The sequence below is a fragment of the Camelina sativa genome, chromosome 12 (genome assembly GCF_000633955.1).
Source record: "Camelina sativa cultivar DH55 chromosome 12, Cs, whole genome shotgun sequence".
Taxonomy (NCBI): Eukaryota; Viridiplantae; Streptophyta; class Magnoliopsida; order Brassicales; family Brassicaceae; genus Camelina; species Camelina sativa.
Window position 1 is genome coordinate 6067850 of NC_025696.1, and position 21347 is coordinate 6089196.

A 21347-nucleotide genomic window follows, 5' to 3' on the forward strand; every position below is an offset into this window, starting at 1 on the left:
GAGAGATTTGAGTAAGATTTTAGGAGATTTTGATGATTTGTTAGAGATTTTAATTTAAGGAAAATGAAAATGAAATGAGAATCTGTGAGATTTTGTAAGTGATTTTAGAATATTTCAAAACACACCATTTGTCTACTTCTTTTTTATATAAAATATGAATATTATTTACCAAAAAGAACAGTTTTTTTTTATAAGAGCTTGGCGTAGCAGTGGTAATGAAAAAAGGGAAGTACAAGATGCCGAGATTTACTCGTGAACCATTGTTAAAGAAGATTGTTAAACGCATGATGCTCTCTCCGAGCTAGAATAGTGTCCCTAATGTTTCCAATTTGTTTGAAGATAGAGAAAACAATAGAGGAGATTTATTTGGGTTTCTCTGTGAAGATTGCAGGTGTAGGAGAGCGCATTGGTGGTGATACCCCAAAAGTGTGTTGGATTTAATTGAGTTTAATTATCTTAATTATTAAGCTAGAGTTTGTGTTTGTATTAAACGATGCTTAGAAGCATTGTGACGTTTGTAGCAGTTACAATGTTTGATTTAGAAAGACACAATTTTTTCTCTGGTTGTGTCTAAGTATTTAAAATCATAGTCTCGTCATTGTAAAACTCAAGTTTTTCCAGTTTATTAATAAAATCACAAGTTTCTCTAATACTCTGTTCTATCTTCTATAAAACAGAGCAACAAGTACGCTTGTTTTGTTTCTTTGTGAGAGAGAAGCTTTTGCTTCTAACATAGTATCAGAGCCCTACTGATTCAAGAGCCAAAATTTTCAAGTTAAGAGTTCAATAAACACAGAGAGTTATGGAGACGGTGTCGAACATGAAGAAAATATTGGCTATTCAAGGGCCAAATTTCCTATGTGTATTTAAGCATCTTGGCTATTGTAGAATCGAACAAGAAGAAAATATTGTTAAGAAACTTTTGTTCTTGTGTTGTTCTTATGAGCAATTCTCTTTAGCTTTGAAGAGTGACTGAAATTAGCTTCATTTGGTATCAGAGCCCCAATTTGATTTCTTAATCAAATTTAGATCCTCGGTGTCATGTTAAGTGGATGCTTTATTTGGATCAAAGGCAGTTTCTTCAAGTTACAGAAGAGGGCTCTCGTGATCCAGTTTTCGATATTTACAACAATGATGATCCGATCGATCTATGACGTTTACGATGAAGACGGCTTCATCGAGGGAGTGAACGATGGTCGACGTGTGGAGGTTAGTGGGCAAGGTGGTTTCAGTTCAACAAAAACTCTCGACATCAAAAGAAGAGGTCACTGCAGTAACTATCAAAGTTAATCACGTCAACGTGAGAAACCTTGGTAAGCTACTTCTATCTTCTTTACGATGGCTGAAACGAGAAGTAAACAAGTTCGTGACTGATGCAACGTATGAAAGATATGAACCTGTTTACTTCATGAGAACCTTGAGGACAAGGTTCTTTTCCGGCGGTGGTGTCATGTACGTAGGGTGTGAGTTTTACAGGGTTTGATCTTTTTTTTTTTCTAGAAATCCTTCAAAATCCCATCTTAAAGGGTGTGATTGTATGAGTCATATTTTTCAACTAAAAAAGCTAACAAAGTCTTTTAAAATCATTCAAAGTAGCTCTTTTTAAAAAAGTTGTAATATTTTGAATAACAGTAGATTTTAAGTGAGTTTTACAAATTATGAATTGAATAACAGTAGATTGTGAATCATTCTAAATGATTTTATATAAATTCCAAGTTGAATAACATAGGATTTTAAAAGAGTTTTAAAAATCATCAATTGAATAACAAAGAATTTTAAAAATACTTTAAAATCTTCTAAAATATGAGTTTAATACCCCCCTCTTAGGCTTTGACTAGTACATTATTACCATACAATGACATCGAGTCAATCTTCTTGTATGGTACAAATTATAGAATTACAACAAAAAGACCTCTCTTATACCTGTTTAAAAATACCCGTCTAGCACCGATTACGCCCCGTAAAATCTCTAGATCTATCATCTCTGTCTCGATTAATGACTAATTTCTAATATCGATTATCCAATTATACCTGTCTAATTTGATTATAATCTCTCTAATCTGATTACTTCTCGCTTAATTTTGGACATAATGATTATTTTTAAAGTCAAATGTAAATCAAATATGTATTTTTTTATTATTTAAATATTTAAATTAAGAGTTTACGATGTTTTACAATAACTAATTTACAAACTTTTAGTGAAAATCATAAATTTTCTCTTCAAATTACGTTTTCATGTGTATACCATAATTTTAAAGATAATACTATAGTTTTATATTTTATTTAATATTTTTATTTTTAACATAAATAAAACTATACATATATTTAATATTATATATATTATTTTATTATTAATTAATAAAATAACTCTAAAACTATTCGAAAACAAAAACATATACAAATCTTTTTTTTTTTTAACTTACAATTGAATGTTTTAGCGGTACCAAATTTTCTTAAAAGAAAACAAAAACACATGAATCTTTAAACCAAAAAGAAATCAAATTAAATCAATCATATATGATCTTGAAAATAAAAACAAAATTAAATGAGCATAAAAAATGATTAATCAAACCTTAAATTAGTCTCTCACTACCTTGCCGTTGGGCCAAACGTGGAGTAATCTCCATAAGTAAGCGAAACCGATCCGGACGTGCTATTATATTCATCGCTGCTATATTTTCGAGTCGGCGACTTCGTTTGCTTCTCTTTCACTACTTCCTTCTTGTGATGGCTCTGTGGCTCACGAGCCAGCTCAGCGGCTAAGCACTGTTTTAGATCAGACACGATTTGGTTCGTTGTTGGTCTGTTGGTTCCTCTGTCTCTGACGCAAGACATTGCCACCTCTACAAATTTCCAGGCCGGTTATGAGTTCAAGGAGGACGATCCCGAAGCTGTACACGTCACTCTTCTCGTTTAGCTTAAACGTGTTGTAGTACCTGTCAGCAGTTGAAACAGGTTAATGATGAGACGAGCCTGACTACATTGGTAAGATTAAACCGTTCATGTGTAGGAAACGTACTCAGGATCGACGTAGCCGGGGGTACCCATGACTGCAGTGACGACGTGGGTGAGATCATCCTCTGGGAAGACCTTAGAAAGGCCGAAATCAGCAATCTTGGCTTCCAAGTTATCGTTTAATAGAATGTTTGCTGTTTTAACGTCTCTGTGTACTATTGGTGGCCTGCATCCATGATGCAGATACTCCAATCCTGCCGACGAAAACATATCAAAAACTGATTTGATATCTCAATTTAGCACTAGCACTGGGAAATCAAGAATGTCAAAACTGGGACCAACCTTGTGCTGAGTCTATGGCTATATGGAGTCTCTTTTCCCAGCTAAGGTCCTCTGCATTCTCACTTGAAAGATAATCCTGCAAGTTTCCATTGGCCATGTACTCATAGATGAGAGCCATACTACGACCATCATCGCAGTATCCAACAAATGAGGCTAAGTTCCGGTGATGGACTGTCAAAAGAAGCTCCGCCTGCAAACATTTTACACTTCAGCAACCTTAAACAGTATTGCCTAAAATATTTGATCATGTTTTTAGTGTTGTTTAGATTACCTCGACTTGAAATTCTTTGGAAACCTGGGAAGATGATGATGATGATCCTTTAGTTTTTCCAAATGAAGAATCATTGATCATCTTTACAGCGATTTCAGTCCCATCTTCAAGGGAACCAAGGTAGACAATACCAAACCCTCCTTTACCGATCACTTTATTGAAGTTATTTGTAATGCTAGAGACTTCACTATATGTGAACCTTCTCTTTCCTGAAGGCAGAAGTGGTCCTGAATAGGCTCCTGAATACACTAAACAATTAAACACTCGTTTTCTTTCAGCATTAATTCTGATTTTCGTTAAACTTGAATCGAAGTAAAAGACCAAGCTGTGCTTACTTATTTGTTTTCCCCTTCGCAGGATGAATATGATAGACACGGCTATAATGAGAGTGATCACTAATGAGGATACAACTAATGGCACAACGATATTGTTCCCGCCCCGACATGAACGTGAGTGACAAATGTTTTGTTCATCCACACTGGAAACAGAGGAAATCAACAAGCTTCAGATAATGGTAGGATTATCTTAACAAGATAGCTATATGGTTCACAGGGTTTTGACAAGAAAATGTACCTCAGTGCAAGCCCATTAGCTGTTGATCGTTTTCTAAGAGCTCTCGGTATAAACCCAGTCAAGTTATTTCCTTTCAAATTCCTGCGACAGAAATAAATGTCAGAGACAAAATCCTTGTTGATTGTCTGTCAGTACAGACTCAAACAAAGTCTCTATGTGGCTCAACTCACAGGAACTTCAAATGTTGTAGATCAGCCAAAAATTCTGGCACGTTTCCTCTTAAGTTGTTGTTTGATAAATCCCTGGGAAAACAATGCACACATCTCTTTTAGTTAATGGTGAATAAAATGGTGGTAGGTGTGTATTTATGGTTTGGTATACTTACAATGACTCGAGAAGAGAGAGATTTCTAAATGCGAAGGCTATTGGTCCGTGTAACCCGCTTGAGCTAAGATTTCTTCTCGCAGCATAACACAGAAACAAGCTCATCAGCAATCTTGAAGGAAGTCGGAAAATAAAGTTCTGTATGGCTAAAAGGAATGACTTACAGGGACTTGATTTGGTAATTAGAATTGTTGTAGCTGCATCCAATACTTTCCCAAGGGAATAATCTTGGGGAGCAAGGATCACCACTCCAAACCTTACTCACTTTATACGTTGATCTTATACTTTCTATGGCGTGAACTTCATTAAAAAGTGAAAATGAAAAACTGTGAGCTTCGGTAACAATCAAGGTAAAGATTTTATAAAATATATGTAGTAGAGATGAACATACCGTCTTCAACTGTGGTGGAAAATTCATCCAGAGATTGTGCTGTAAATATCTCAATAGCATTGAGTATTGGTGGACGCGTTGAATCTACGGTCTTCTGAACAGAAATCCAGTGATCTTTACCAGTGAAAGCTCGTGAATTAGACACTGTCATTGAATACTCAGAAGAGGGGTTGAAAGCTCCTGAAACAGGCGACCCATTCCAGAATATCTTGATTTTTCTGCTCTCATTCCTCTTGAGGTTTTCGAGTTCTGCAAAATAAAGGTAGGCATAGAACCGAGTATCTGGATCACCTGATGTCCAGGACAGTTCCAATGGCTCATCATCACTTTTAGGCGACGCAGCTGTCTTAATAACTTCATCTGGTGGCCGATAACCAGACTGAAAAATATCAATATACCCAGTAGTCATAGTCGAATCCCAAGAGACTGGAGAGTACGGAGACCAAATACGATCATATGTATCCTTTTGGTACCGTCCTGTTCCATTCAAATATCCTGTATCCCATCTTCGATACAGTACCAATGAGACATTTCTTCCAAACTCAGTACCATAGATTGAGCTGTTCATTGGCCGGAGCTCCAAGGATGAAATAAAAGGAGTTCCTTTACCTTTGTTCACAAGGCAAACATATATTGTATTTGACTCTGCAAAGCTGAGAATCTCCTTGACGACGTTCTCAGAAGCATTTCTGAATTTCACTGAGGTCCAGAAATTCACGTTTACGTAGAGATCAAACTCAGGCAAAGCTTTTTTACCATCGTAGTTTCCATACATAAACGAAGCTCTGATGAGATAAAGATTCCCTTTTCCATCGGAGGGGGTTAAGGAGTAACAATTCCGGTTCCCTTGAGGAAAAGATCTGACATCAGCAAGTGGGAATGGCAAAACCGGGTTTGCCGGATAGCCGTATTCTTCAGAGACGTTCACATTTACTCCAGCGTTTATGAAAGGTGCATCCCAGGTGTAACTGATACCAGTATCAGTGTCTACATAGTTTATATTAGGGGGCGCCCCACAATCTATGCTGATGAAACCTGGATCAGAAGGAGAAAGTGAAGAATGTTGATAACTCTATAACGTTTAATCAAAATTCCATGGCAGGTTTTAAATCTACCAAACATCTCAAATTTTAGAACCTAAGGCATTCAAAACTGATAAACAGACATGCAACCCCATGATCCAAACTTCATTTTGTAATATCGACAAAAAAAATTCGAAAAACTTTGGTCTGATAATTGTTCATTTTCAAATCAAAACAGAGGAAAATACGCAAGAATGAGGCCACGAACCTGCTTGGCCTTGGCCATCAACTACAATGGCAGTGGCAATGACGCCAAAAAGGATGAGAAAAACAGAGTGAGCTTCCATGTTCTTCTTTTGTAAAGCTCAGGTCATCATCGTCAAAACAGACAACCTGCGATTAAGATAACACAGAAACACAAAATACCCGAAAGTACAAAGTCGACGCCTATTTCCTTTTCTGGGAGCACCAAAATTGGCCTGGAGGTGTATAATATAAGTGCTGCGCACGACTGAAAAAAACGGCTAAGAAAGATTATAAAACTGTGTAATACAGCTATTAAGAAATAACCTGTGGGTCAACAACAAGCATGATATATATGACTCCAATAAAATATTAAAAACAGAAGGTATAGGACATAGCCGACTGATACATGGAAAATCATAGGCATTAAAAATCTTATATGACCACAAAACTGTGGTGAAAGAGTTGGTAATCCGGAGTTTTGACTTAGATGATCTGGTCACAAACAATGACAGACCGTTGCAACCTTTTAGAACTACTGATAAAGAACCATAAGATTTTGATTTTAGCTAGAGTATCTTTAACTGTTATGCTGCAAAGTATTAAAACTAAGCTTCATCTTCTACTAGCTGCTTTGGAGTATCAGCTTCAAGGGATGAGCTCAAAGGGAATGCAGATAGCTCTATGTAATCAAAGTCGTCAGTGATTCCCGCCTGAAAGTTACAGATCTGATTAAGAATGTGAAATCTAAAAATGATTATATATGAGGTGAAAATATCTTGAAGATACCTCCGTGTATAGATGTTCCAGCTGTTCCTTGGCCTGGGGGAAGTTGTTTGAACACCATTGTCGCAATGTGAAGATGTTATCTGAGTAAGATTTTAAAAATTACAATTAAGGTGGTGGTCAAAATTATGAACCTTTAAACTTAAAAACGTATAGCCAAGTTTTAGAAATGGAAAAACCTGTCCATCTGTTAGCCGACTGGTGAGCAACTTCAATCGCAGTCCCTGTCAAAATAAGAAGAACATTTAGGTTGTTTGTTGCTAGTAAAGCACAAGACTGGTTCTTGTTTCTGCTCCCCGAGGACCGGGAAAACCTTAGGACTTTAGGACATTTTACAGCAAACAGAAGTAACGTGTTATGCAGAACTTACTCTTTGCCTCCAAGGTAGCTGGATCGTTGTCAGCAAACTGTACCATCTCGTTCTGCATAAGAAGAAGAAACCGTAAGCAACTAGCTAAGAATGTTGAACACCTCAATGCAAACAGATGGCCAATGTAATCTGACCTTCAGCTCTTTGTGTTTCCTTTCAATATCTTTAAGTTGCGTCAAGGCCTCTGTTCGTTCCTCCTGAAGCAAGAATAGCAGTTCTGGTGAAAAGAGTATGCAAGGTTATTCAATCATTTATTCTGCATGACCAAAACTACTTACGGTTTCTTCCCTTCCCTTCTTTAGGGCCTCGCACTGATCAACAAGCTCTGCTAGCCTTTTATTACTACCCTGAAGATCAGTTTCAAGCTTCTGGCGAATACTCCTAAGCTGTTCATTCAGAATGAGATCAAAATCAGAAAACATCGCTACACTGAAGTTAATAAGAACCATTATGATGTTATATCAGGATGAGAACGGTGGCTCACTTGGTTGCCAGCACAGCTAGGAAGGCTCCAAAAGTAGATCTTCATGTGTGCATAATTATGAAAACTGTCAAACGAAATATAACAGCAACAAAGACTATACACGGCAACAAATGAAATAAGATGTGAAAGGATCCCAACATAAGAACACAAGCTAACTCACAGAAATTCCAATCTTGTCCTTGGCAACAAGATCATCATCCACTAAACTCTGGATAACATCTTTCACAGACTGACTAATTACACCCCTCTTCGGTCCCATCTTCTCAAGTTCCTTGAGCTGAAAATAATTACAAAAGTAGAGAGACAAATAAGTGCTGGTATCTCAAATCCATAAGTTCAATAACAAGATATCAGATCACTTGAGGAAGATGGCTTCTGGAAGGTGAAACTAATGCTAATGTAAACATAAAAAGTGCTCACTAGGAAGAAGTCTTGAGACTCATAGAATATCTGAAGCATCTTCTCCCTCTTCTCCTCCAGCGAAAGACCTCGTTTCTTTGACTGAATATCATCAACAATAGAAAGCAACGATTCAGTTGAAACGAGAAACTAGATTAAGAAAATCTTCAAAATCTCCAGAGTTTGAAAGACGCGAACAAAATAATGGACAACAAAGTGCTTTATAGGTCGAAATTTTCAAAATCCAAACAGTCTACACTGATTTCGAGCTGAGTATGCGAAAAATGGCTGCTATATTAATGCAAATCGGAGAAACCTAACGATTCGCGTCATGCAGTCCAAGTGTTTGCGGAAATTCCTCAAACAAATCTGTAATTAAGCTACCGAAGAAAGAAACAAAGCTACCGATCCAAACTAGGAAAAGTTTATATAATCGCGAAGAAGAATAGAAACACACATCGAAGGTAGCAACACATTCAAACAAATAGGTCGAATCGAAACCATCAAAATTATATTGTAAACAGAAGAAACACAAGCTAAGAAGATCATCAGTTCACGATTTACTATGGATCATAAAATTTCGGAGGATCAATCGATTTTCCCAGAACGATTCACGAATCACAGAGGTTTGTTCTGCGAAACAAAATCAATCACAAGTAGAGAAAGTAGAGAACAATCGTCCAGAGTATAATACCATCGTGTGTTCTCTTGTTCCTGATGAATGTAATCCAAAGGATTTGAAGCTTTTCTACTCCTCTCTCTCTCTCTTACTCTCAGAAAATTTGAAATGAAAATTGTTGAAGAAGACTTGAAAACTTAAGCGGCTTATTATCCCCTCGCTTTCTGTTTCATTACTTTTTTCAATTAATTTGAACTACATTTAAAAACGACACGGAGTTCAATTATAAGATACCAAAACGGCATGTCAACGAAGTCAACGTATGGTTGACTGACCATACATGCACGCACCGCTACATTCTTATCTTGTAGGTTCAGAGTGAAGAAGAGAGGATTAAGAAAAGTAAGTGACTCAGTAGATTATTTTAACCAGAGTAAAAAAGTGTCATTAAAACATACAAAAATTACATAAGATCAATTATGTGAAGAACACCCAAATGCAGATAAAGTTCGTGACTATAAAAGTTTTGCTCCGATATAATCTGACTCAGATCCTTATATACATCGTCTGTTCTTGTTTATCATCAATGCATACATGTCTCTGCCTCGGAGAGGTGAATAACCTGCAGTTTAAACCAAATCCAATTGCATAAGTAAATTGATTACAAATCCATAGTCTGTGCAGAGATCAAGAGAAGAGAAGTAAAAGTGACCTTAGAGGGCCATCTCAGCCTGTAATGCAGCGAGTTCTTCTTCCTCTGCTGTCCGCTTCTGAGGAACAGGACGGGCCTGTTGACGCCCTGCAGGAACGGGACCTGACGGCAATGGAGCTGTTGTTGTCGGCTGAAGAAGTTGTTCTTCAAGCTCAGCACCTTCGAGTTCGTCAAGCTCAGCTAAAAGCTCATCCTACCAAAGACAAGTTTTACTTAGGCAAAGATCATTAGCCTGAAAAAAAAATGATCATTGTTGGGGTACAAGAATGTTATACCTCATCAAAGTCAGCTGCCACCCCGATTGGATTTGACAATGCTTCTTGGATCTGTTTCATGTTCTCGGTCTGCTCATTGATCTCGTCCATGGTCTTGTCCACATCATCAATATTCCTGCAAAAATAGTGTGTTTACAAAGTTAGGTAGGCACTAGAAACGTAAAAACATTCAAGCAATGCTAAAACCAATAAAAAAGATGATGCAGTTTGAAAAACCAAGCTCGTCGTGTTAACAATAAAATGCGTAATATAAGACTTACGTAGCTTTCTGCATTGCTTTCATAGCAGAAGCTCCACTCCTCAATGCATCAACAGTTTCGGTTGTTGCTTTTGCGCCTTCTAACATAATCATCTGTATGGAAAGAGATATATGATCCCGATAAATTCATCTATTATTTGCTGAAATTAACAATCTTAGAACAACAGCCAAAAAAAAAAAAAACTTACTTGATCATGTATACGGAGTTGGAAATTCCCAAGCTGTTCGACTTGTTGCTCATATAACCTCTTCCTTTTCAAACACTGTATAGCCGCTGCACAAGACCAACACAGTTAAGTACTCAACCACACAACAAGCTTAGATTGTGACTAAAAAAGACACATGAATCATAATTAAAAAAAAAAAAGGGTAGTACCGCGTTTGTTCTTAGCACGGGTGTATTCTTTAGCCTTCTCAACCTCTTGACCCGCCTTCTTCAAGAGTACTTTCTCTTTTTTCTCTAGCATCTCAAGCGTCTGCAACGAACACACAAAACATAACAATAAGCAATAACAACCATAAAATCCCCAATGGATTTCTAATCTTAACCAAATAAATCAAAACTAAGAGTAAACAAAACAGTACAGAGCTCAGATTAAAAGATCGATTTTTTATTTTCAAATCAAACGCTGATTGACAAAAGAGAGAAGTGTAGAAATCGGATCATACCTCGTTAAGTTTGTCTAAAGTTTGGAGAGCATTAGACTCCTGCTTGGGTTTCCCAAATAGCCGATTCATCATAGTCTCTCAAATTCACCGAGCACAGGTCACTAAAAAATTCCGCGAAAAAAAAAAATTAGCCCTAAATTATGAACCCGATCGATCGAATAAAATAACGAGGAAGAAACAGATTACGTAAGAATCGGATCCAATTATACCTGCTGTGAAATCTGGAATTGGCGATGGGGAGGATCAAAAATTTTAAAGGGTAAAGGGGAAAATAATGGAAAATTATATAAAGGAGGGACCTATTATTTGGTTGTTTTGGTTTTGGTTCTTGCGCGTTTGTGTTTCACAAGACAAACAAAGGATTAGGATCAAAGGAAGCAAAGTTTCCCTTTTTTCCACACGCGTTGAAGTATTGTTTGTCACGTGTTTAGTTTTAAGTGGTTGTTTACGATCAATCTCGTGTATGCGTAGTAGGCGATAATAGTGAACCAGTGGTTTGGGTTAGTTTACTAACCGAATTTCAATCAAAAACTAAAACCAAACCAATATAATTCTTTCCTAACCGACCTGTACCGTTTTCTCAATTAGAAAATCGGCATAGCTCAAAAATCACGATATTATGGAACTTACTTAACGAGACTAATTTAGTAATTAGATTTAAGAATATCAAACAATAGTATAAAACTTAATTAACGAGACTAAAAAAAGGGTAATAAACTACTAATTATGGGAATAAGAATCACCAATGCATCCTACGCCTTTCGATATTCCCAACCACGGCTTCTCGGACACCCGAACACGACGGTCTCTGCATCCGAACACCGCCACTGCCACCGCCAATACTCCTCCTCCATCCGCCGCCACTGACAGCATTACTATCCGGTCTCTGTCTCGGTGCACTATGCGACCTCAGTTTCGACCTAAACGAAGTTGTACTATCCGCCATGTAAGTACCCGAGTTAAATTCTCCCGACAAGAAACAGAACCGGTGAGCATCAGCCTCCGCGTCCACCTCCGCCTCTGCTCTTCCACCGCCGGAACAGCATACGCTCCTCGCCGGAGACCCACCTGCGAAACGAGGTGTGCTCTGCGCCGTCGGGAACTTGCTACTGCACTCGTCCCATTCGGGTTTAGGCATTGACAAACGCGGTGGAACGCGACCGGAGAGAGGTGAAGAGAGTGTGCGTCGAAACGGGTTGTCTATGAAATCCGACCCGGATAAAACGGGTCCTCGGATCTTAAAAGTTCCGGGTCGGGTTCCTGTATCTACCTCCACTATCTTAGCTGTCTCTTCGCCGTTGTTTCGATTTTCCAAAGATCCGGAGAATCTTTCCTGTAAGAAAAGTTCACATCAACAAACACTTTTTACAACCTGGTTAAAAGTATATTAATTTAAACATTATAAAACTCGGTACGGTCAAAGTAGATAAGTGAGTCTAATTACCGTGGACTTTCTAGCCGGAGCAGCATTTCCGATACGGCGGAGAGCTCTCTGAAACTTAACAGTGGCTTGAGCTCTAATAAGTGCTTCCATACTCCGAAGAGTCGCCGCTGCTTGTTTCCGTACCAAATAGCCTCTAACCAAAGCTTGTATCTTAACCACTCCTCTCAAAGCTCTCAACGCTTTTCTCGCCTTTACGTTACAAGAAATAAACATAACGGCTCAGTTACTTACTAACAATTAAAAATATTTAAAAGATTAGAAAAAAAATTGTTAGTACCAAGAAGCCTCTAAAGGCACATTGGATCTGCATAGCGGCACGATTCTCACGGCTTTTTCCACCTCCTCCTCCTCCTAGCGGACCACTCTTTCCTTGACCTTGGAGCCTTACAACCGCAGCAGCCGCTTTAGCCGCCGCGACCGCTGCGTCAGCTGCAGCAGCTGTGGCCGCAGCAACCGCTATTGCATGTGTTCTACGCTCTTTCTCCTCTTCGCCAGCCGCGTAGAACGACCTTAGCCACGCAGCTTCTTTCTCGGAGATGTTAGGTGGTATAGTCTCGTAGTTGTCGCATAAAGAGCGGTCAAGGCGGTTTGAAATGGCTCCGGTGTCGGAACCGGAACAAGAAGACGGTTTGATTCCGAACAAACCCTTGAACCATCTCGAAGCTCGACCCATTTTTGTCTCTCTCTTTACTCTGTCGTCAACTTTGTGAGATTGCTTTCTCGTAGTGGTTTGGTTTATTAATTAGTTTGGTTTCACTTGTAACCAACACAAAAAATATTAGTTTGGTTTCACTTTTCTTTTACTTATGACCAACACAAAAAGGTCTATTTTTAATTTTACAAATTTCAAAAATAAATTAAAATGATAATACGACGAAGTATGCGTACGATTGGTCGTGATAGACTGAGAGGGTCCATTTAGTGTTTTATACTTTAACGTATAGTGATAAAGGTTATTCGTAATTTAGGTTCCATTTCTGTTTTTTAGTGTATTTATGAAATTTAGCTATAGCTTACATGAAAAAATATGTTCATAGTTTGTGTTAGCATGGTATTTAATTATTTATATACCGTCTAAGAACCATTCCAAGAGTGTCTTCGAATTATATGGCTATTAGGACGGATATGTCTAAAGCTTATGATAAAGTGGAATGGGCCTATCTCCGATCTCTTTTGCTAGCTTTGGGGTTTCACACAAAATGGGTGGAATGGGTGATGTTCTGTGTTTCCTCAGTTACTTTTTCGGTTTTGATTAATGACCAACCTCATGGTTTGATCAAACCGCAAAGAAGATTGAGGCAAGGCGACCCTCTGTCTCCTTTCCTGTTTGTGTTGTGCACTGAAGGGTTGTCATATCTACTGAACATAGCTCAAGCAGAAGGAAAACTTGAAGGCATTCAACTGCATGAACAAGGGCCGCATATTCATCACCTTCTTTTTGCGGATGATAGCCTGTTTATGTGCAAAGCTAATGTGGATCAAGCAGCAGAGCTTTTAGCTATACTCTCAGCGTATGGGAAAGCTACTGGACAAGTTATTAACCAAGCAAAGTCTTCAATCTCTTTTGGAGGAAAGGTGTCCGAACCAGTCAAATGGGAGGTTAGAAACACTTTGGGGATAAGAAACGAAGGAGCTGCAGGGAAGTATTTAGGTCTTCCCGAGTGTTTTAGCGGATCAAAAGTGGAAATGTTGAGCTATATCAAAGACAGATTAAAGGATAAAGTGTCGGGGTGGCATGCTAAAACTCTGTCAATGGGAGGTAAGGAAGTGTTGATAAAATCAGTTGCAATGGCAATGCCAGTTTTTGCCATGTCCTGCTTTAAAATGCTTCAGTCCACTTGTGCAAATCTGTCAAGCGCAATTGCTGATTACTAGTGGAGCTCAAGTGAAGGGCATAGAAAAATCCACTGGTTAAGTTGGGAGAAGCTTTGCTTGCCGAAAGAGCTAGGTGGAATGGGTTTTCGGGATATAGGGCTGTTCAATCAAGCCCTGTTAGCAAAGCAGGCATGGAGGTTAATCCAGTTTCGAGATAGTCTCTTTGCCAAGGTTGTAAAGTCGAGATACAATCCCAATTCTTCGTTTCTGGAGGCGGGTTTGGGACAAAGACCCTCCTATGGTTGGAGAAGCATAATTTTTGGGAGGGATCTTCTTAAAAAAGGATTACAAATCAGAGTAGGCAATGGTGAATCTCTAAAAGTCTGGATGGATCCGTGGGTGGAAGACGAGATAATGAGACCACCTTGGATAAAGAACTCCTTGATTGACATAAATCTTAGAGTGAGGGACCTTATTGATTTTCAGCAAAGAGACTGGGATGATCAGAAGCTGAATTTCCATTTCTTTCCAATGGATGTTCAGAGGATCAAAAAGCATAAACCAGTGCTGAATAAAGAGGAGTTTCTCGTGTGGAGATACAACAAAAGTGGGGATTTTACAGTAAAGTCAGCTTACTGGTTATCAGGACAAATCAATAAGAAAGCAGTCTACCAAGATGCTGATCTTCAGCCTTCGATTAATCTGCTTAAAGCTCAGGTTTGGAAGCTCCATACAGATCCCAAGCTCAAAGTTTTTCTCTGGAAAGTCTTGAGTGGAGCGCTGCCTGTTTTATCCAAACTGAACCGCATGGGTTTAAAACTCGATGAGAGATGTAACATGTGCGGCCAGGAAGGAGAATTGATCAACCATGTTCTATTTGAGTGTGTGGGAGCGAGACAGGTCTGGGCCTTTTCAGATTATCCTTCGCCTGAGCATGGTTTTGATAAAGGATCTGTTTATTCGAATATGCAACATCTCCTGGTAAACAGAGGAAATAATCAATGGTCGGTCTTTTTGAGAAAAAGTTTCCCTTGGATCATTTGGAGAATCTGGAAAAACAGGAATATCCTTTTCTTTGAAGGTAAAAGTTTTTCCCCCTTTCAATCAGTGCAAAAAATCATAGAGGATGTGGATGAATGGTTTGTAGCTCAAAGATTGGACTCAAATGGAGAAGAGAGGATTTCGGTCAGTACGGTGGAAGAAACTCGAGGGGTGGTCTCGACAAACCCGACTCCGAGTACAGGGAAGACAAAGGAGAGGTGGAAAGCTCCCTCAACGACTTGGCTAAAATGTAATGTGGGGAGTTCATGGTCTAGAAGAAACCAACTCGCAGGTGGTTCATGGGTTTTGAGGGATGACAAAGGTACGGTGGTTTTGCACAGTCGAACGGCATTTACAGGGGTGACCAGTAAAGATCAGGCAAGTTTTCTAGCTACACGATGGGCGATGGAAAGCATGATCAGTCACAAATGTGGGAAGGTGGTTTTTGCTTTGGAAAATGCTTTATGGGTTAGTAGTGTTTTGAGACCAAAAGCATGGCCTTCTTTCTCGTATGAAACAGGAGAACTGGTAAGATTGTTGGAACTTTTTGAACAGTGGAGGGTGGTAGCAGAGAAACCTTCAGCTAATAAAGGAGCTCATTTCATTGCGCTCAGTGTAACAAGTGAGGGTCGGCTACATTCGTATGTAGCATCCGGGTATCCCTTTTGGCTTCATGGTGTTTTCGAAGATGAAAGAGTTAAATCCTCTCTATAGCTGTTTCTCGTTTCTAGCAGCCCAAATGGTTTTTAGTTTTAACCATTCTTTTGTATAAACCAGGTTTATCTAACTGGAAGTAGGGTTGGTAGAAATAGGTTAATTAAGAGAAACCTGTTTTTTGGGGTTGAAAAATAGGAATGTTTGGGGAAAAAGGTCTTGTAAAATCTTCTCAGGGGATCATAATCACTAATATAATATAATCAGTTGAACAAAAAAAAAATACGGTCTAAGAAAAATTTATAGTTATGATCATTTTCTGTTTATATGGAACTTAATATTGCATTGAAAAATTCTGGATTCGTAATTTTTTTTCAAATGGATTTCTTGGAAATAAACAAAAGCACATATATATATATATATATTAAAATTTGGAAAAATACATAAGTACATAATTTTTGAAATAATGAGACTTTCAAGACAGCTATCATAGACAGGTGCTTTTCCATTTTCTGCAAACTTTTCTTATCTGCAGAAGTTGTTTGCGTAATCATATTGACATTCCTATGCAATTACCCATTCCCTTTTTTAATTAGATCAAGAAAAGTATTTTGGTTTCTGAAAAAAAAAGGTGAATAAGACAAGAGGAACTGAATCACCGTAGTAAAGAATCATTCTGTTTATTACACTTTTCTACCATTGAAAATTTTCTAACTAAAAATTGTATCACTTGGGTCTATGTGATGAAACATGAAAGATAAAAACAAATCATATACTGTATGTAATTGTTGCCAATATATGTATTTAACGTATAAAGCTGGACACTGTATATTCTTTTGCTTCGGATTTTTTTGGTGATATAATATTTTTCTTATAAATTATGCATATGTGTTGTCTATTGTTTCTACATATTATGCTATATGCATACGCCTTGGAAATCCAACTTGATTAACTTTTTATAAAGTTCTGATAAAAGAAGAAATTGGCAGTAAAAAACAGTGAAAAGGAGAACGTAACGCTCTTCTTGGCCGCCTTATAAGCAGATAATGGTTATAAAGTTATGTTTCTCCTTAGTTTAATATAAATCCAAATGTTTCGTAAATTAATCTTTATAGTATGATGGTAAATAAATTATCTTTAAGAAAAAAATATTGGTATCTATTAACTAGATTACTAGACTATCGTTCCATGGTTAACGTGATGTGATTTGATAATGTTATTATCTGCTACAAAACATATATAGCATAGTCCAAAACTCCAAACTATGGCATGTTGCATCCATATGCTACAGAGCATTATTTATTTGGAGCCTATATAGTCGAAATCATTGCATATTTCATCTGAAATCATGATCCTCTTATAGAGAAATAAAATATTAAAATAAAAGAGAAAAAAAAAATTCTGTTTTACATAAAACAGATCCTGCAGGCAGTAGTACTGATTCCACTCAGTAGACGAGCCCTAACATGTCAAGTTAGTTCACAGCCTTTGTCATTTTCTACGACCCAAAACTCTGTATAAATTTGGTAAAGTCGAAAACGAAAGTTCTTGAGAGTTGAGACCAACCCATTTAAATTTTATTTTTCAAGAATATAACAAAAAGAATATTTGTCTTATCAATTTTATCATATTCTTCTAATTATAACTCAAATGGAAAACGGTGAATTAATATTCAACGTCTAGTTTAAAGATGTGTGAAAGCGAAACTTAAGTGTAAAAAAGTGATAGAGAGAGCAGTCCAATGTTATATATAGTGGATTAGCTATATACAAAAATGTTATTTCAAAAGTTTGAACTAGAGAAGATAAAAAGAAGTAGATAAAAGAAGAGAATCTAGAGTGAGGTCACGTATCTCTTATACAATTATGGAAGTAAAAAGTCTTCACCCCTTCGGTCATTTGAATTTGTCAATCTCTTTCTTTCCCCTGCGGTCCTTCTTCTTCTTCAATACGACGTACACTTGTTCGTTCGACGTTCTATTTTATTTTATTTTCCTTTTCTCTTTTTGTATTTCAAGATATCAATTATTGAGTACACAGTAAATCAATTATTTGGGTACCTTGATTTTGCACGTGAACCTTATATGCTTTTGGGGATCATCAATGTGGTTGTGTGCTTGTTGATGGTTTTGGATATCATAAAAGAAAAAAAATTGTAAGATAAAATTGGCATGGGCTTGGGTCCAAGACTATGCCGGGTAATGTCCATTTCGGTTCTCACTTGAGTTTTTGATTTTTCTAATCCATCGATTAGTAAGACCTTTTTCTTTCACTGCCGGACTTGAATTTTGATTAGTATATTCATGATTCAGCGTTTGTAATGATTTACTTCTAATGAACATGCGTGTCTAGTCTCGTCTAACTGTGGAATTTTTTTTTTACATTCTTAAAATTTTGTAGATTTGAATTTAGAATATGATGCAGCCACTAGACACATATAAACGAGAAGTCAAGAACACAAACCACTTCTAGTAAATAGTCCCTAGGAATATGGGCTTTTTTGTTCATCAAACTAGGCAGTGTCAAACTTAACAAGACTGGTAAAGTTAAATTCGTATGGGCTAAGTAAGTCATTGAAATGGCCCGATTGCGTCTTGAGATTTTTTTTTTTTTTTTTTATTAAACAACTAATATGGAGAATGGAAAACGAAAGTTACCACCAACTACTAATATGGAGAATGTTATATCTATGGAAGAATGTATCATTTGATTCGTATTATGATATGTTTAATACTAAAACCCATAGAAGAAGACAATTATGTGGAACAATAATCTTGGATTTATTATACTCATATATCCTTTAAGACATCAGACTACTAGAAATCGGCTAAAACCTCCAACTGTGTAGATAGAAACTCTTAATCTTCGAAAAATGAAAGCGAGAGAGACGTCACATGCATGACCAAAGGTGACCAGCATAGACTATATGATTTCTTGTTCAAGTGTAACTACAATCAGCTCCAACAGAATTTTAACAAAGAAATTATCGGTTTTCTACACCAATTAGTGAAACTCATCAATACGGCTTTATCGCAGAGGAGATTGGTTTGGTGTATGAACTTGATAATTCTTATGTTTATATTAATCTCCACGCTTTTCTTTAAACTAAATTTTACGCGAGTTTATTCTTTTGATGCATGTGAGATCCCTAATCCATTTAAAATCGGCTACATATGGCTACATTACTTAGTTGGGTTGGGACTTGGACCACTTGGTGCAATAACCAGGATGTGATACCATGTTATTATACGATTCATAGACTTTAACTTAAAACTAGATAGTAATTAGTGTAGTCTTATATTGTATTACTCTAGGCTCCATCCCACTTTTGATTTGGTTCGCTTACAGTGTAAATGAACCAAAACTAAAGATCTAGTAGATGCAATCTAATTAGCTCCATGGACATATTAAAACGAACAACATTTCTATTTGTCATACTCGATAATTTGTTTGTTTTGCCCTTGAAGGTTAAATCGTGCGCTGGTCAAATAATTAAGGAGAGTCAAATTATTGGGTCTACATATTTCAAAATCAAGACATGTGAATTGAGGAAAGAAAGAACAAAAGGTCTGGTGAAAAAGCCCTAAAAAGAGCAAGAAAAGGGAAACATGTGGAGAAAAGAGTGTCCCACAGGCAAGTCATGTGTTCATGAATCGTACTTATGACATCTTCTTAATATACATCCATATTTTTTTGATATTACATGCAACTTGCAATATGTAAGTATCTATATAAAATTTATATCGTGAATTTGAGTTAAATAAAATTTATAAATTCAGAACAAAAACCAAGTTGGGTCGCCCCTCATATTTTTTTATCACTGCAGAATTTTTGTGGTCGATGCAAGTTCCAAATTCTGATATAAATGAATTATTGCACTAAACGTAGTTTACTGAATTCGAATATATGATATGATGAATGTTTAATTATCTTCAAGTTAACTACATGTGGAATATGATCTATATTAACTTTTACTTTCATTCATGGATGGACCATACATGCATATATATGACGTCTGCATGGACGTTATATATATTCAAGTCAATCTACATCACTGCTATGTCATATATTATCACAGTTTTTCATTTATAAAACCCTAAGATAGGTCCATAACACGTAAGTACATGTTTGAATCTTGATTAAACTAGTCTCAAGATTTTGTCTAGGATAACCTTAGCTTGCCTGAAAGTACGATATCACCAATTGCAACTTAAATTTCTTAATAATTTTAAATGTTAGATAATGATTTTGTGGAGAAGATTTTCTTAAAATGGGGTTATCTCACCTCTTTACTATTTATTTTTGGGAATTATAGGACAAAGATGGGTATGAGATTGTGAAAGTGTTGGTTATAAGGTGGACAAATAAATTAGGGCATTCGCCAATACATGCTTGTGTAGGCTCCCATGTATGTGCATGTGTTTTGGTCTCTCATAGCATGGTGGTTTAGTTTATGTCCTTTCACTTTTATTCATTATTTAATTTTGTAATATGTGTTTTTGTTTGTGGTCTTGTTATCACATGTCTGTCCACTATTGGCTATAAATTGGGATGGATTGTTACCATAAATGGAACCCATGTGACATGAAAAGATAGCTTTTGCTTATGCTCATGCACATATAGATACACTTGGATTGATATATATATATATATATATATATATAGTTTTGAGTGGCTAGATATTTATCAATAATTATATATAGAGGTTGGGCTGATCTACTAAGCAAGATAAGCTATAAAATAACTTTGACTTATAGATACATTTTTTTGTCGAAAGACTTATAGATGCATTAATATACATATATTCCATGTGTAATATTATATATATAGCTTCCCACCATTTATAATGAACAGCATCCACCAAGGTTCTTAGATGGATATGTCCCCAATCATATTAATAAATAGTTTCCATACATTAATTTACATTATCATTAGTGCACTGAGAGGTTTTTGCAGGATTCAATTAAGAATGTGAACTAGTACAATTGCATTATAAGCACTCAAGTGTCAAACATATACATGATTAAAAAGAGTTGACACAAAATCAATGATATGATTAACTAATGTTTCGCCAGTATATAAGATTCTTCATATTAGAGAACACTCACAAGAATGGTTTTTTTTTTGTTTAATCCGTGCGTGTAATTATGTCTTCTACAAGATTCTTCAAACAAATGAAGTCGTTCTCAATAGATCTTTTTTGGTCTAAACAAATATATATATATATATATATATGTATATATATGTGGATAGTTAAGTATCATGTAGAAACGTTTTCTTACATTATTAAAACTTAGATAACTAACATATCTAAGAATAATGTAAAAATGATAACATTGCAATTTACATCTTTAATCAGTGCATTGTTGTTGGCCGCAAAATCTTTAAAACCGGCTGTGGAGAAAGAGTGCCCAAACTTACTATTTGGTAGCTTGGAAATGCATGCAGTAAGTTTGGGCAAAAAGGAAGATATAGATGAACTAATTAATCCATTGTGATATTCTTACTTCTCTGTTAAAGAAACATAGAGGTCAATTTAATAAATAGTGAGTGAGAAGAAGTGAAGGGTAAGTAATAAAGGGAGGCCCCCTCGTGTGGAATGTGAGCAGTACACTCCAATTATATAACTTGTGCTCTGTCTTAATTTGTGGGACATCTGCCACTGTTCTGCTTCTTCTTCACTTTCTCCCTCTCTCTCAA

At 36.7% G+C, this 21347-nt stretch overlaps 3 protein-coding genes and 1 pseudogene across 3 annotated transcripts; all 4 read right to left on the reverse strand.

The window, feature by feature from the left end:
• Nucleotides 2510-6362, reverse strand: LOC104730419 (annotated as a pseudogene).
• LOC104730420 (meiotic nuclear division protein 1 homolog) lies at nucleotides 6456-9008 on the reverse strand. Its single transcript, XM_010449580.2, has 10 exons — nucleotides 8855-9008; nucleotides 8182-8262; nucleotides 7922-8038; nucleotides 7762-7800; nucleotides 7556-7663; nucleotides 7412-7474; nucleotides 7278-7329; nucleotides 7087-7131; nucleotides 6911-6990; nucleotides 6456-6834 (listed from the first exon to the last, which is right to left on the reverse strand). Exons 1-10 carry the CDS (start codon nucleotides 8855-8857, stop codon nucleotides 6730-6732), a joined length of 693 nt encoding a protein of 230 aa, XP_010447882.1. The 5' UTR covers nucleotides 8858-9008; the 3' UTR covers nucleotides 6456-6729.
• Nucleotides 9173-11050, reverse strand: LOC104730421 (vacuolar protein sorting-associated protein 32 homolog 2). The gene is made up of 8 exons (XM_010449582.2): nucleotides 10904-11050; nucleotides 10695-10795; nucleotides 10402-10501; nucleotides 10214-10299; nucleotides 10027-10118; nucleotides 9767-9881; nucleotides 9492-9684; nucleotides 9173-9401 (listed from the first exon to the last, which is right to left on the reverse strand). The coding sequence occupies exons 2-7, from the start codon at nucleotides 10764-10766 to the stop codon at nucleotides 9493-9495; spliced, it is 657 nt and encodes a 218-aa protein (XP_010447884.1). The 5' UTR covers nucleotides 10767-10795; nucleotides 10904-11050; the 3' UTR covers nucleotides 9173-9401; nucleotide 9492.
• LOC104730422 lies at nucleotides 11217-12889 on the reverse strand. Its single transcript, XM_019234046.1, has 3 exons — nucleotides 12416-12889; nucleotides 12139-12327; nucleotides 11217-12027 (listed from the first exon to the last, which is right to left on the reverse strand). The coding sequence occupies exons 1-3, from the start codon at nucleotides 12809-12811 to the stop codon at nucleotides 11434-11436; spliced, it is 1179 nt and encodes a 392-aa protein (XP_019089591.1). The 5' UTR covers nucleotides 12812-12889; the 3' UTR covers nucleotides 11217-11433.